Source organism: Lates calcarifer, linkage group LG15 (assembly GCF_001640805.2).
Source record: "Lates calcarifer isolate ASB-BC8 linkage group LG15, TLL_Latcal_v3, whole genome shotgun sequence".
Taxonomy (NCBI): domain Eukaryota; kingdom Metazoa; phylum Chordata; class Actinopteri; family Centropomidae; genus Lates; species Lates calcarifer.
In genome coordinates, this window is record NC_066847.1 from 19,175,331 (window position 1) to 19,188,637 (window position 13,307).

A 13,307-nucleotide genomic window follows, 5' to 3' on the forward strand; every position below is an offset into this window, starting at 1 on the left:
TCCATTCTTTTACTATTACTGTATGATAATTGAGGTTTAGATGGAGCATTCTCCATAGTTAAAATATTGGGTACAATGTATCTTAAGGGGGAAAAACAGTTTTAGCACCCTCTGCCAGGTTACTCACTAGCAGCTGTTTCAGTTGCAAAAATGTTTATTTACACACTGTTAATGAAGTGGAAGATGTATGTTGTGATAGAAAACATTTAGCTGTTTAACTTGTCTCCCAAAGTGAGTATGAATTTCCTTCAAACTTTTTAATTACACAACCCTCAAAATGAGATGCTGTGGAGTAGTTGTACAAAAATAGCTGCCGTTACATAATCTCAGTTCCATTTATGGCTTTTATTGCTGTAAAGGTAGTGACTACCTGAGGTAATGTGTGGTACCAGTACACCCATCGTTCAGTGCCTTGGTCTCAAGGAAGCCTTAGCTTCTGCTAGAAACCATGCAGCTGATAATTTGGTGGGGCTGAGATGGGTCATTGCAAATGTCACCATCAGGCCAAGTCGCTTCTCTGTCCACAGAGGTGGACCAGTACATCCTGGATTCTTCTGCCCCATTGGAGATGCACCCAAAGCTGGAGAGTGTTCCATTCTCAGCAGGACACTGAGGGTTCTCTGTGGCATTACAGCTGGAATTACAGATGGTGTTAGGATGGAGGCTAAAAGATTTTGGGTTTGTTTTGCAGCTCTCAGCAGGCTTAGATGTGGACACTGAAAAGGGGGTTTTCTTGGGCCATTCCATCTCTTCTTTACGGATAATGGGGAGGCGACGCGGTGTGTCCCATGCTTTGTAATCTTCCTTCATGGTAGTTGTCGTCTGAAAAGGCTCCTTGCTTTTCTCATTACCTGTCACACATGGCAGGATTGGCTTGGTGCGCTGGCACTTGTGTGGTGTGTAGTCTGTATGTGTTGTGGAGACAAATGGGTTGTCATCTGCTGGACTGGACGCTTTGGCTTTACCTTGGCCGTGGAACTTTGTTTCAAGAGACCAGGTCTTGAATTGCTGAAAGAAATCACTTGCTCCATCAAAAAGCTCTTGGTTTATGTGCCAAGCCAACTTCGGCCCAAAGGATGCTACGGGCTCTAATGGCAGACCTTTGTTGGTTTGCTTCACAGGCTTCTCCCTGCGTATCCGGGGCTGCACTGGATGGGTGATGTAATCAGACCTGTAGCTGGTGATGCTTTCAAATGGTTGTGGTTCTTGCTTCTGAACTGGTTTGGAATTTGCATCCGCTTGCGCTGAATTTTTCTGGGACTGATCTTCTTTGGATGTACCATTTGTGACAACTAATCCTTGGTTGACTTTCAGGCTGTCATTGAGCCTGTACGGCTGGCGCTTATTTGTTGTCCATGCTCGGAAATCATCTGAAAACAAAACACAGTGAGAGTGGATTTGAATCAGGACAAATACATTTGTTGTTTTAGATTTGTGCGATGAATGCCTCTACTGATCTTTTAGTCACTTACTTTTGTACACTGATGTGTAGTCCTCCACTTTGGATGCCAGCTGGTTCGCGACAAAGCGAGTTGCATCATGTGGAGCGCTGCTACATCTCCGGTGGTTTTTGGGTGGTAAAGATGGCTGTGGAGCCTTGGGTGGGTTTTTTATACATTTGTGGGTGACATAGTATGACCTGAAACACACAGTATGATGTGAAAATGGTCTTTTTTGCTTTAGTAATAATATAACATGTTCATGGTATTTGTTTTATTCTTAATTGGATCCACAGGGATTCAAAACATGTCATACTTCACTATTTCTTTGATACACAATGAATTTACCTAAATGTGGTCATATTGGCGCTCGTACCCTTCAGCTGGTGGTAAGGGTTTTTTTGGGTCGAGGTTGAGACGACGGTCGTGTGGCAGTGGGGAGGCAGGAACCTCTCCTGGTATTCTGTGGTCATGGAAGCTCGTGTTTGGGCTCTCTGAATGCTGGACTGTTTTCTGGGCAATAAGGCAAGTTTACATAGTAAGATAAAATAGAAATAAAAAGATCAAATTTAATAAAAAGTTTTCAGGTAAAATGACAGCATGTTCAACAATACTTTGGTGCCTGAGTTAGCACCTTTCTACATTTCCACAAAGACTATCAAATGGCATACACTACTGGTCAGAAGATTTTGAATACCTTCATTTTTCCAGTTTTTACTGAAATTAGACCAGGTCCAGTCAAGTAAATGGCCTTAAATGGCACAAAGCTCAGCAGTAAACTGCTCAAGGTGTAAGGAAAAAATGTAGGTCACCTAAAACTGAAAGATCAAGTTAAAAGAGAAACTGGTTCATTTACAGTTTTCCTGAAGGAGTGGAAGTAAATGAAGAGTGAATGCAATTCACAATTCCTACAGATGCCCCAACTTTTACAAACCCTCTGTCTGTACAGAGGCAGTGTTGGAACAAACTGTTACTGTACTCTCTGATGCATTATTAAAACAATACTACACGGGCTAATACTGTGTATAGTTATCAGAAATAAACAAAGGAAGACAGGCTGGTTGGTTTTTTAAATCCTCATTATGTATTTGTTCTAGCACAGTGAGTCATTACAATGTAAATATCAGTAGGAAATGGAGGTGTTCTAAACTTTTGTGTATATTTAAGCAAATATATATTAAATTAACATTTATTGACAGAGTTGACAGCCTATAGCATAAAAGCATAAAACCCCTGCAGGAGTAGGATAAGCCTGATCACACATATTTGCAGACATACAACCACAGCTCTCATCGTTCCATTGAAAATAATGTAAAATTTGAAAAAATACAGCAAAACACGAGCGGGTCTCTAGCTAGTGTTTTGTGATTTCGTCTAAGAAAGTCCATCCAAAATGCCATCAAGAAAGCATTAGAAAGAGATCACCTCACCTCATTGGTGTGGCTTGTTCACTGCCGTTGTGCTGTGTGTTTTGCTGCCTCATAGTTTTGGGGTGCATCGCTCGCCCCGGCGGTGCACCCTGTGTGTTTCCTTGGCGTCCTGTGGGCTCGGAGTAAGTTGCAGCCTGCTCCCTGACTCTTCGCTGCAGGCCTACAGCGTATGAATTATTGACCGGAGGGACATGGAGTGAGTGTTGAACGAGAGTAGAGCGCGCAGCGGCTCCGAGAGCTTCTAAAAATAAACACCAGTGGATTACTCTCTGATGCGGGCCGGTTGTCAAGGGGAGGACGCTGCTCGTGATGATGCGCTTTTTTGGCGCGTAAAGAGGATTCCAAACCCCCCCTCTGTAGTAATGTCACATAAACTTGTGAAAATTACTTTAAATTGTAACATCAGGTGAAATCAGACTGTTCAGTCTATGGCAGATTATGTTGTTTTTTTTCCCCTCCTCCCTGCTTTTAAAAGATGCTGAATATGCAAAGGTGCAGTTGGGTCGCGCGCATTCTGCAACGTGACTTGGTCGCAGGACTCCATCTGTCACTGCTGTCATGTCCAAAAATAAAGAGAGAGAGAGAGAGAGAGAGAGAGAGAGAGATAAGCCTGTATACGTGCACAATCACACACACAGGGGAAGTGTGACCTTGAGACCTACCACTAGGTTTCGACATAGTGTGATAGGGATTTTACCACTCACAGATGTTACATTTTGGATGACTGAGTTTAGAAGATAAAGGGAATTGCTGTATTTGTTCACTAGATGGCGTCCAAAGCTTTAAAAGCGTACAATAGCGAGCGTGAGACTATTAGGCCCACAGTATACCTGTTCCTTTGGCGTCTTCTCCATGGCATCCACAAATAATTTGATATGTGAGTACAAAGCAAAACCTTTGTTGCAATCTGGTGTTAGATTACAGTATTGGTGTAATATTTAATTTTACAAGTTACAGTCATGGCTGGAGGTTGCTCAGGCTGCACAAAGCCAATACAAAAGCATAAAACAGATGTGACATGAGAGTCAAGAACTGATATTTTTTACACTAACAGTATTATGTGCTGATACTCGGAGCACGACATACCAGAAGACTGATTTTCAGTCGCAGAGGAGATTCTGGTATAAACATCAGGCCTTTAAATCAATCAACTGATTATTTAATCTATAACACAGCATGGATGAGCAATGTTAGTTAATCAGTTGTGAAAATTGTGATTGACTGAGGGAGGTACTACATCAGAGGTGGGCTTACAATATGTTGGCTAACCTGATCTAACCTCTACCTCTATGTATCACAATGTATTGAGTATTTGTTTCCTATCTCGTGTGCAAGAGGCCCTGTAGGGACCGAGATGCCAGTTAGATGTGTTTACTGACTGTTGGGCCATCTTAACTCCCGCTGTCATGGCTCATTCGACCCTGGCTTAGCTTGAAGTTGGGTATTACCTGAGGTCACATTTATTAGTAAGACTTGTAAAAGGGTCATTTGTCCCACCCTAACAGGTGCAGAGGAGTTGAACGTAAGGGAGACTCCAATCAAACAGTCGTTTACCTGAAGAGGCCCAATCAGGTAAAGTAATTAAAATCACCTGTGGCTGTTACTTTGAATGTGCAGGCTTTTAAAATGTCCCAGATTTTGCGCTTTGTTTGGCAGATCATGCAACAAAACAAGACTGTTACTGTCAACTGAATGTAGAGTGCTTTTTATTTTCTTCCACTGGCATTTGTGGCAAAAATACATTTCCAGTAGCAGTAGTAGTAGCAGTAGTAGTAGTAGTAGTAGTAGGACTGTATCATGTTGTATGCCAGAGAGGTTATTCTATGATCAAGACACTGAGGGCTAATTGATGAATCAGATTATTGTAGAACATACTTGACCATTTTGGGAACATAAAAGAGACAGACACTTCCCTGATGAACGGTTAAGTCACATCCACACCAATAACTTGCGTGTACTTGTCCCTCTAGACTACACCAATTCATTCAGACTGATTTGGGGTGAAGACATATTTTCTTGGAGAATCATTAAAATGCAAAAAAGGCTGGAAAGAGGAACCTTGGAATAAGAAGTCAGGAGTCTGGGGGAGGTTTATAGATATTTGAAGTAGTTTTGCATTAAGAATTTCTCTTCGTGTGTAGAGCTGACTTCTTTATTCACTCAGAACACATTTTGGTATCTTGAAACGAGTGAACCGTGATTACTGCTGCTGATTAAACATATCTTAAAAGTGCTTCACATTAAGAGCAACGCTCTGCACATCAGCACATCAGCACCGTCAGTGTTAATGCATTAGAGACAACACTTGTACTGATGTTGAAGCCAGACGGTGGTGCCAAAGCCCAGCAAATACACGAGATTATTGCTGTGCCAAACAAACGGCTCTATCACGATTGTGCAAAGTGAAAAGAAAAATGTTTGGAATAATTCTTCACCTCTGCATTTCCAGTGTTTTAGACTGGAATCCTGCAGGAATTTTAGAGAAATGATCTTCTCTAACTCAGAGTTACCAACTACATTTTCCAGTTTTCATGTAAAGTTAATTATTCTGGGTTTGCGCGCATTGTCTGATTGTGTTATCAGAGTAAATAAATCGGGGGGGATAAATAAATATTAACTAACATCTTATCAGAATCCAATGCATCAACAGTGCAGAGGGGAGACAGACTGTGGGGTTTCTCGACGCCACAGGCGCATCTCTGTCTGAGCGCTGCAGGGCTTTGTGGCTCTCTTTTCTCCACATGAGGTCTATTGAACGCAATCAATCGATAAGATGCACTCTTTTCTCATATTTCAACAGTTCAAGTGAGCGCGTTTGTCCACTCAGCCCTGAACGTCTAAGATTTCCGTGCGTTTTACGCAGAGCTGTGGACAAAAGCAAGATGTTAACGTTGCCATACGGCGGTGGCAGTAAATATATTTATTTAATTTTAAACTTCATAAAGAAATAAAACCGTAAATGATTTATTACCTTGAACGTGTTTGATGTTTTATAGTGCCTCAGCACTGAACCTGAATAAATGCGACCAGTTGGCCAAATGCCTCTTTACGCAGCGTTCTGTTGTTTCATAACTGGAGATCTCACAGGAATACAGTATAATTGCCATTAGTTGACATGAAGTGCAATTATACTGGAGTGTGAGAGCGCAAAAGGAGCGGGTCAATAAATTATGTTAATCAGTCAGGACAGATTGGAGGCGTGTTGTTGCCGTAATGAGGGGGAGCATGCCTGCACCGTGGAAAAGCTCCGAGTGGTAACGCTGCCTCCACTACATGCGCTCCGTCTCCTATTTCCCCAGTCTCTCTTTCTACTTTATTGTGCATAATAGCATTTTTTCTCTGCGCTACCAGACTACTGTGCAAGGCTCAGTGCAACAAGTTTGCAGGAGCCCCAACGCGCCGTCAGACAGGTTGACTTGCTTTGGCTGGAGCGGAGCGGGGCTCCACTCGTCTATCTGTCGCTGTCACCACAAAGTCACTGTACGTGAACGCCGCGTCGTAGGCAGGCAGGCAGACACACACACACACACACACACACACACACACTGATACATATACACACGCGCAGAAGAGTGTGCCATAAATTCGTGACTCCGCGCCAGATGCAGTTTGCTCCCAACAGCGCGTGTAGTTGTAGTTAAATGGAGATCGCGGAGGCAAGAGGAGCATCAAAGTGCGCGGAAAAAATGGAGAAAGTGGCGCCTCAGAAGCGACAACATTGTCGCACAACAGTGCTGAACATAATCTCGTCTTTATGTTCAGTGGCGTCCATCGCCTTTTGCATTCTCCTGAGCATTAACGCAGCTGATATCAAGAACCGGGTTGTGGATTTGGAGAGTGGGAATGGCGAGCGCACCTTTATCCGTGCCCCGGGCTACTCCATGGATGATTTTAATTCATTGATTCAACAAAGAGTGGATGAGCTGCTCTCTCAGGTAAGACTGGCTCTTGCACTTGCTCTCCATGTGTTAATTGTTTTCAGCTGCTTAATTAACCAATATTTCAGTTAGCCGCCATGCAAAAACACCAAGAAACAACAACAAATACATTCATTTTACTGAAAGTGTCGTATGCAAATGAATGAAAATTGCATTCTTTTAAAATTTCAGCGATCCTATGAAAATTTTGTCAAGATTCGGACTGCCAGACAAGCGTCACCTGAATGCAACTGCCCTCCAGGTAAAGGAAACTACTTTCCCCAATGCATTCTGGGCATGTGGCTGGCTGTGAGACACTGGATCTGAAGCCTGTTTGACTCAGACAGAGTTGATTTAAGGATGAATGGGAGCTTTCTGAGCAGGTTCTTAGTTTATTTCATTGAATCTGATGACACATGACAGTTTGCCTGGACAGTGTTGATAGTTTGAGGGATGCAGACAGCTGAATGGCCATTATGGTTAACAGAAAGGAAGGCATTTAACAGTGGTCTATACATAGAGGTGCTGAGAGGTTTGACTTGTGATGTTGCCTGCCCACTTGTCCACTTGGACAAGAGGAAAAAGCCACGTGAAATTCACATTTCTCACCAGTAGATGGAAACATTTATTCCTTCAGTGTGGGTCAGCATTTTGAGAATTCTGGGATGGAGTAAAGGTAAGGGTAGTCAGTGCATCAGTGTGGGAGATTTTGCTCTAGGATGTTATAGGGAATGCATTCTCTCTGACTATTGTGCATCATTGTCAGATATCCTTGGGGGAAAAAAAAACACAGAAATATGTGAATGACAGCTCGGCACAGTGAGTGCAGTGAAAAAGAAGGACGTTTTAAAATAGAAGACTAGTTGTTATGGACAAAAAAATACCATTACATAAGCCAATATCCAGTTCTAAAGTACTTCAGGTTATGCACCATCATTTCAGTGACAACATCAATACTGTTTTCATCATGTTCTAGATCAGTTTAGGGCTGTATGCTATAAGATAATATAGTGTTTTAGCCTTAAGAAGAATTTTCTCCATACTGCCTTATGGAGGAATAGCACATTGCTGCTGTTGAATGAAAACCAGGTATCTCCAATTTTGGGGGATTAAGTGTTCTTTAATGGGTTGAGGAAATTCTACAAAGCTTCAGACAGGTTTTCTTAGCTCATAAAAAGTTGACATTTTGCAGTACATGGTTTTCACTGGACAGCAAGATGCCATCAGACATGTATATTTCAATAATTTGCTCATAGCCTTTTCTAATTTTTTGGATATTTATGTGCAATATTGCTCAGATAACAGATAACATCTACAAGGTCACTGACAATCAGTTTCAAGAATCCCAAAGGCTTGTCAAACAGGACCCTCAGCCCTTTTCAAAATGAGATAAAAGGAGTCCTTGAAATCTGAATGAAGTCTACTCTCTTGCCTCAGTAAATAACTTGTCAGTGTGCCCATCAGCAACATCTCCAAGTGCTCTCAGTGAGCCACATGTGGACCTTATGCTTGTTTCTACTGTCTACACAGCTGAAGTACTAGGTAGACTAGGTGTTGCAGGAAGCTGATGTGTTTTTGCAACTTTTAAAAGTTTGATGGAGAGGGATCTTGTCTACACAGCTTGGGTCTGCTCCAGCTGGTAATGTGATCCAGTAAGTGTTAACATACTGTAGGTGACCTCTCTGAAGAAACCCACAGTTGTGACAGAGAGCAGAGCAGCCTTGTGGGTGGATCTTTAGATGGACAATCCAGGTGTCTGTGAGCATCTGCACTGCAGGGCTGAAGTGTCCTTGAGCGAGATGTAGAATCCCAACCGAAGCCAGGGAGCCTTCTGTTGTTGACCCTGACCTCTGACCTCTCTGTTGGAGGGAAAACAAAACAAAACAAAAAAAAATCAACAAAGGATTATTATGTCTATTATAATCAGACATAGATTAAAGTAGAAACAAGACCAGTGAAAGTGATAATCATGAATGAATGGCACAGATTCTTTAGTTTTCACAAGTGGTTTATCAATTGCGAATGAGTCATCTGCTGAGTGAAAATGCCTGAATTAATGAGCTAGAAGTACTGGAAGTATTAACCATAATGAGACCCTCACAATCATGCTGCTCTCTGTTCTCAATCCCTATCATGTGTCTGCTATTTATTTTCTCCCGCCGCATTTCTGTAAAGGGCAGAAATAAAACAATGAAAACATTTCACATCAAATGAAGCACGACGACGCTAAAACCAAGGCGGCACCAAGCTTGATCATGGAAACTGGCAACAAGTCAGGCTCTCAAATTTGATTAAACTTCTTCATGTCCACTACTTAACCATTTGTTTTTGAACTATGGTTACATACAAAACACATATATCATCAGTTTACTTTGAAGAATCTGTAGTGTATTTAATGTTGTAATGCTCATGCAGCGTAAGTGTATTACACATGCAATGTGTACCATACTTTGTTAATGCTCTGTAGTGGGCTTTTCAGGCCAAATATCTTTATACTCTATGAATGTTGAATGGGTTCACTCAATATTTATCCTCCCTTCTGTCTAGAAGACAGCCCGTGGCTCAGATGTGGTTTCTTTTTTTTTTTCTTTGAGGGAAGGACCGTAATGTGCTTTTCACAGTCTTCTCTTTATTGCTGTCAAAGAAGATGGAGTGGTTGCATAGACAGAGCAATGGTCCATAGCTTGGGGATATTTTATAGGTTGCTTCTGAATCAGAGGAAGTTTGTGCCATCTTTACTGGAGGAAGTCTGTCGTGAACTTAAAGTATATTTTACACATGCTAACGTACTTCTTGCTTAGTGAAAGTGAAGACTTTGCCGGTGCCATTTATCATTCTCACACTGCCTGGCATCGCTGTCATTTGCTTCTGAGTGAGGAGGATTTTCCGACGGGTGAATCCTGTTGACTTTGGTGATCCCCTGAATTCCTGTTATGTCAAATGTCAGGGATTACTATTTGAAATTTGAAACTTTGAAACTTTTCATTTTCAGGTCAAAATTTGTCCAGTATTTTTATTTATGACCAAATGCCTAAGAAAATTCAAAGACATTCCCTCCAGCTTCAGCAGTTTATAATGATGCTACTATGAGCATGTTTGCAATTTTTTGGACTTTCACATTGAGTGTGAAACTGTTTTTACACCATTCATTTGGTGTAAATAGTCTTGGATCTAGGGGAAAAGAAAACCTGTCAAATTGACTTGGTGTGAAAATGTCTGAAGTCACTTGGTGTGCCACTCAGTGAGGCGAGTCTCCTTCTAATAATTGTTTTAGCATTGGCGGGCTGTTTTTCTTTTTCATTTTTTCTTTTTTTTTTGTGTGTGTACCTTCTTCTCCCCTGGGATCTGCATTCCAAGCAGGGCCTGTTGTTTAATGGGACTATAATAAAATGTGCAGTCAGCAAGCATTGGTGCTTTGCTCCTTCCCTGTTTACTCACCCATACACCTCAAACCCCCTCCCATACATCCCCTTTTCCCACTCGGCAGCATTTCTTGAAGTTAACGCTTCAAAAAGCTTGGCAGCTAAACACCAGCTGAAGTGCTCTTGAGAAAACAGCAGTATAACAACTTGGAACGTCCTAGGCTTTGTTTTTCCCCACTAAACACCCAGCACTGGTTGTCAAGGGCAAGGGGCAGCGGGGGGTCACATTGGCTGGATGGTATGTCTTCAGATTTCAAAATAAAATCAGAAGCAGATGCAGTTCTATCTGTTAAGCTTGCTTTGTCATGTCCAGATTTGATTCACTTCAACAGGGGCAAAGCTACACACACACATATACCACAACTTCCTCAGCCTAATCACTTCTTTTCAACTCCTTGTAGCCAAGTTGGGTTATGCTCCCCCTTTTCCGCCTCACAAAGTGTTTAATCCCAGTGGCCTGATACAGTTACAGTTGTGCCAATCTCCTCAGATATCCTCAACTCGGTGGGCAACTGGTAATTAATCACCGACAGCTTTTGAATTAAGCCCTCTGTGTGGTTTGGTGCTGGGAGGTGCCCTAATGGCCATGTAATTACTGAGTGCTAGGTAAAACTAAGCAGACTTCCAGGTAGCCACTGCTGCCAGCTGCTTTTAGTTTGTGGAGACAGGTTAGGCTGTCTTTGTGAGCGAGTCAGGCCCAAGACAAAAGATGGAGCCTAGGGAGCCTCGCCTGGAGGCAACGGTGAATGGGCAATCATGATTTTGATTGCTGCTCAGTTGCTTTAAAGGGTATCTACATGTAAATCATGAGCGTAATGTACTCTACACAGTGAATAACATCTTGCAGGGATCGTTTCATGCATGAAAAGCTTCGACTCATTCAGCTCAGATTTTTACATCAGTCCCAATAAATTAGCATGACGTGATTTATTATGATGAATCATCAGAAGTGGGGCATTCGCTCCAATCTTCAACTCTCACACAAGGTTTATTATAAAGGGCAGGATGCTGGAAATAGCACAGATGGTCTCTTTATACCTTTGACACAGCAGTTTTTCATTTGAGATGATGAGGCATGCCAGCTGAAAGCGGTGGTAATGACTGTGGGGCTTGAAAGGGTGGTACACTTTTCTCTTTTTACTATACATTAACCTGAGGGGACACTCTGAACGGAGAGGAGATGACATGATTTTTATATGAGCGATGTCACAACAGTACTCGGCTGGAGATTGAAGTACCTCGGGCTGGGAGAACGCGGACGGAGGCCAAAGGGATGGAGGAGAATTGAAATGCTTGTGCCTAATGGTCCGTCTCATGTGTCCTTGAACAGTTCCTGGCGGTGATCCTCAATCGTCATTTTGTGTGGAATAAAGTAGGAAGCTTGGAGATCCTGTCTTGGCTGCTCTTACGGTTGCTACTTGGAGTTGTATGAAGGGGTTTCCATCACCACAACATAACGGCACACCCCACAATTGAATAAAGAATTGTCTCCGGTTTTTATTCGACATGCTTTTGCTCCAAAAATAGGCTGTGTTTGTTTTCCCTTTAGGATTCATTGCAGTTTTTTACATCATCAAAGCAAAAAAGTTGGACAGTGAGATTCAAACTGTTAAAGGTGGCGCAAAATTCTTCCAGTGTGGTTTTGTGCCCTTAGGATAGGGCTTCAGTAAGCTCTTATAGGATGTCACCCAAGTTCTTTGATGACAGTTGAATGTTTTTCCTGCTGGATGTGCTCCATTTAAACTTTCCTTGGTCCTCTATGTATCTACTCAGGCTTGATGTTTGAGGAAAGGTTTGAGACAGCAATATTTGCTCTGTATTCATTTTGTTGCTTGCACATAAAAATGCTTACTTTTTATCCTGCATAGAAGCAAATTAGTTGTGTTAAATACTGATCGAAAGAAATAAGAACCATGACATTAACAGGGGTGGCAACTATCCAGGGTTGTTGTACTTTCAAGGGGCTCTTTGCTGGCAGTGATACAGCATAACCCTTTCCTCTGTTGCCGTGCAACCTTCAGTAGAGGATGGAAATCACTGCTGTTGGTCCCCCTTGATGCTGCTCCTCCATTGCCCTCAGCAGCTTGACTCCTCTGCCCCTCTGTCAGAGCTGGGTGGCAAATCCTCCACAAAAGACAGCTCACAAACTCTGCCTCATCTGCTGGGCGCCCTCTGACACTGGACTGAAAGTTTCAGTCATCCTCCTACTGAGGAGTCTACTGAAGTCTCCTTTGTGATGGCTTAAGTTCACCTCCCTTCATGCGCCCACATACTCATCCCTGACCCACCAGTATTCAAAGAAAGTTTAATAGACAAGGGGGACCTTCTCTAATGTGACACCCTTCTGGAACAGCTGGTCTACTGTTCAGTATGGTGATTTTTCGGTGACTTTTAAGGTCACAATGATGTTTGAGGAATTTTCTCAGTGTATTTAAACTTTAATGATCTAATCTCATTTTCACATTTTCTATTTCTTTTACCAGCTTGTCTCATTCCTGGTGAAACTTTTGATATATAGTCAGTATTTCCCACTCACAAGGCATGATTGGCATGATGCGTATGTACATATAGTCCATACATAGTCCATACATAATACTTATGTTGAAAAACAGTTTAGCCCCCAATGCCTGTCTTCATGCAACAGTTCTTATTTCGTTCTTTTTGATTGCAGGAATTATTTTCCAGTGTCTGGCACCAGTTTCAAATCACTAGCAATGCATGATGATGCCAGTGTTCACCCATGTCATGGAAATTCTGGGCTCCAGACAAGCAAAGGAAACTAGGAACCCCTGAGGCGCTCCCTACATGCTCTCCTACCCCCCACCCTTTCCACAGCCTGTGGCTTTATGCCCCAGGCCTCTCAGCCCTAGCAGGCATGAAGGATGGGGGGTGAGGGGCACAGATGCTGCTGCTCTGTACTCCATCAGCCTAATAAGAACAGGCACTACAAATAAAACAGGCTGGTGTACAAAAAAGAAAACACTGGGACGTGCCACGGCAGGAAGCTATAATTTCACCAACGTGTGCCTGACATGCAAACTATGGTCAATATGGTCTTGCCACCATACATGGGCAAAGAGATTTATTTTGAAAGTGATG

The 13,307-nt window shown here is 42.4% G+C and overlaps 2 protein-coding genes across 2 annotated transcripts in view; one reads left to right on the top strand and one right to left on the bottom strand.

Moving 5' to 3' along the window:
- Positions 1–123: 123 nt before the first annotated feature.
- Positions 124–3,306, bottom strand: saxo2 (stabilizer of axonemal microtubules 2). Its single transcript, XM_018690690.2, has 4 exons — positions 2,870–3,306; positions 1,788–1,952; positions 1,473–1,639; positions 124–1,370 (listed from the first exon to the last, which is right to left on the bottom strand). The coding sequence occupies exons 1-4, from the start codon at positions 2,935–2,937 to the stop codon at positions 430–432; spliced, it is 1,341 nt and encodes a 446-aa protein (XP_018546206.1). The 5' UTR covers positions 2,938–3,306; the 3' UTR covers positions 124–429.
- A 2,702-nt stretch (positions 3,307–6,008) lies between these two features.
- The window catches only part of LOC108892872 (collagen alpha-1(XXV) chain), a 140,554-nt gene continuing 133,255 nt past the window's right edge, over positions 6,009–13,307 (top strand). The window contains exons 1-2 of the mRNA XM_051076202.1: positions 6,009–6,804; positions 6,979–7,048. Coding sequence (XP_050932159.1) covers positions 6,511–6,804; positions 6,979–7,048 — 364 coding nt within the window. The 5' untranslated portion in view covers positions 6,009–6,510. The remainder of the gene's footprint in view (positions 6,805–6,978; positions 7,049–13,307) is intronic.

What these genes read in the sequence shown, in the direction of transcription:
- saxo2 (XM_018690690.2), bottom strand. Translation starts at nt 2,937, where the DNA reads ATGCACCCCAAAACTATGAGGCAGCAAAACACACAGCACAACGGCAGT. An exon ending in GAACAAGCCACACCAATGAG is followed by an intron (nt 1,953 to 2,869) that starts GTGAGGTGATCT and finishes CTTATTGCCCAG; the next exon opens with AAAACAGTCCAGCATTCAGA. An exon ending in CTACACATCAGTGTACAAAA is followed by an intron (nt 1,371 to 1,472) that starts GTAAGTGACTAA and finishes TTTTGTTTTCAG; the next exon opens with ATGATTTCCGAGCATGGACA.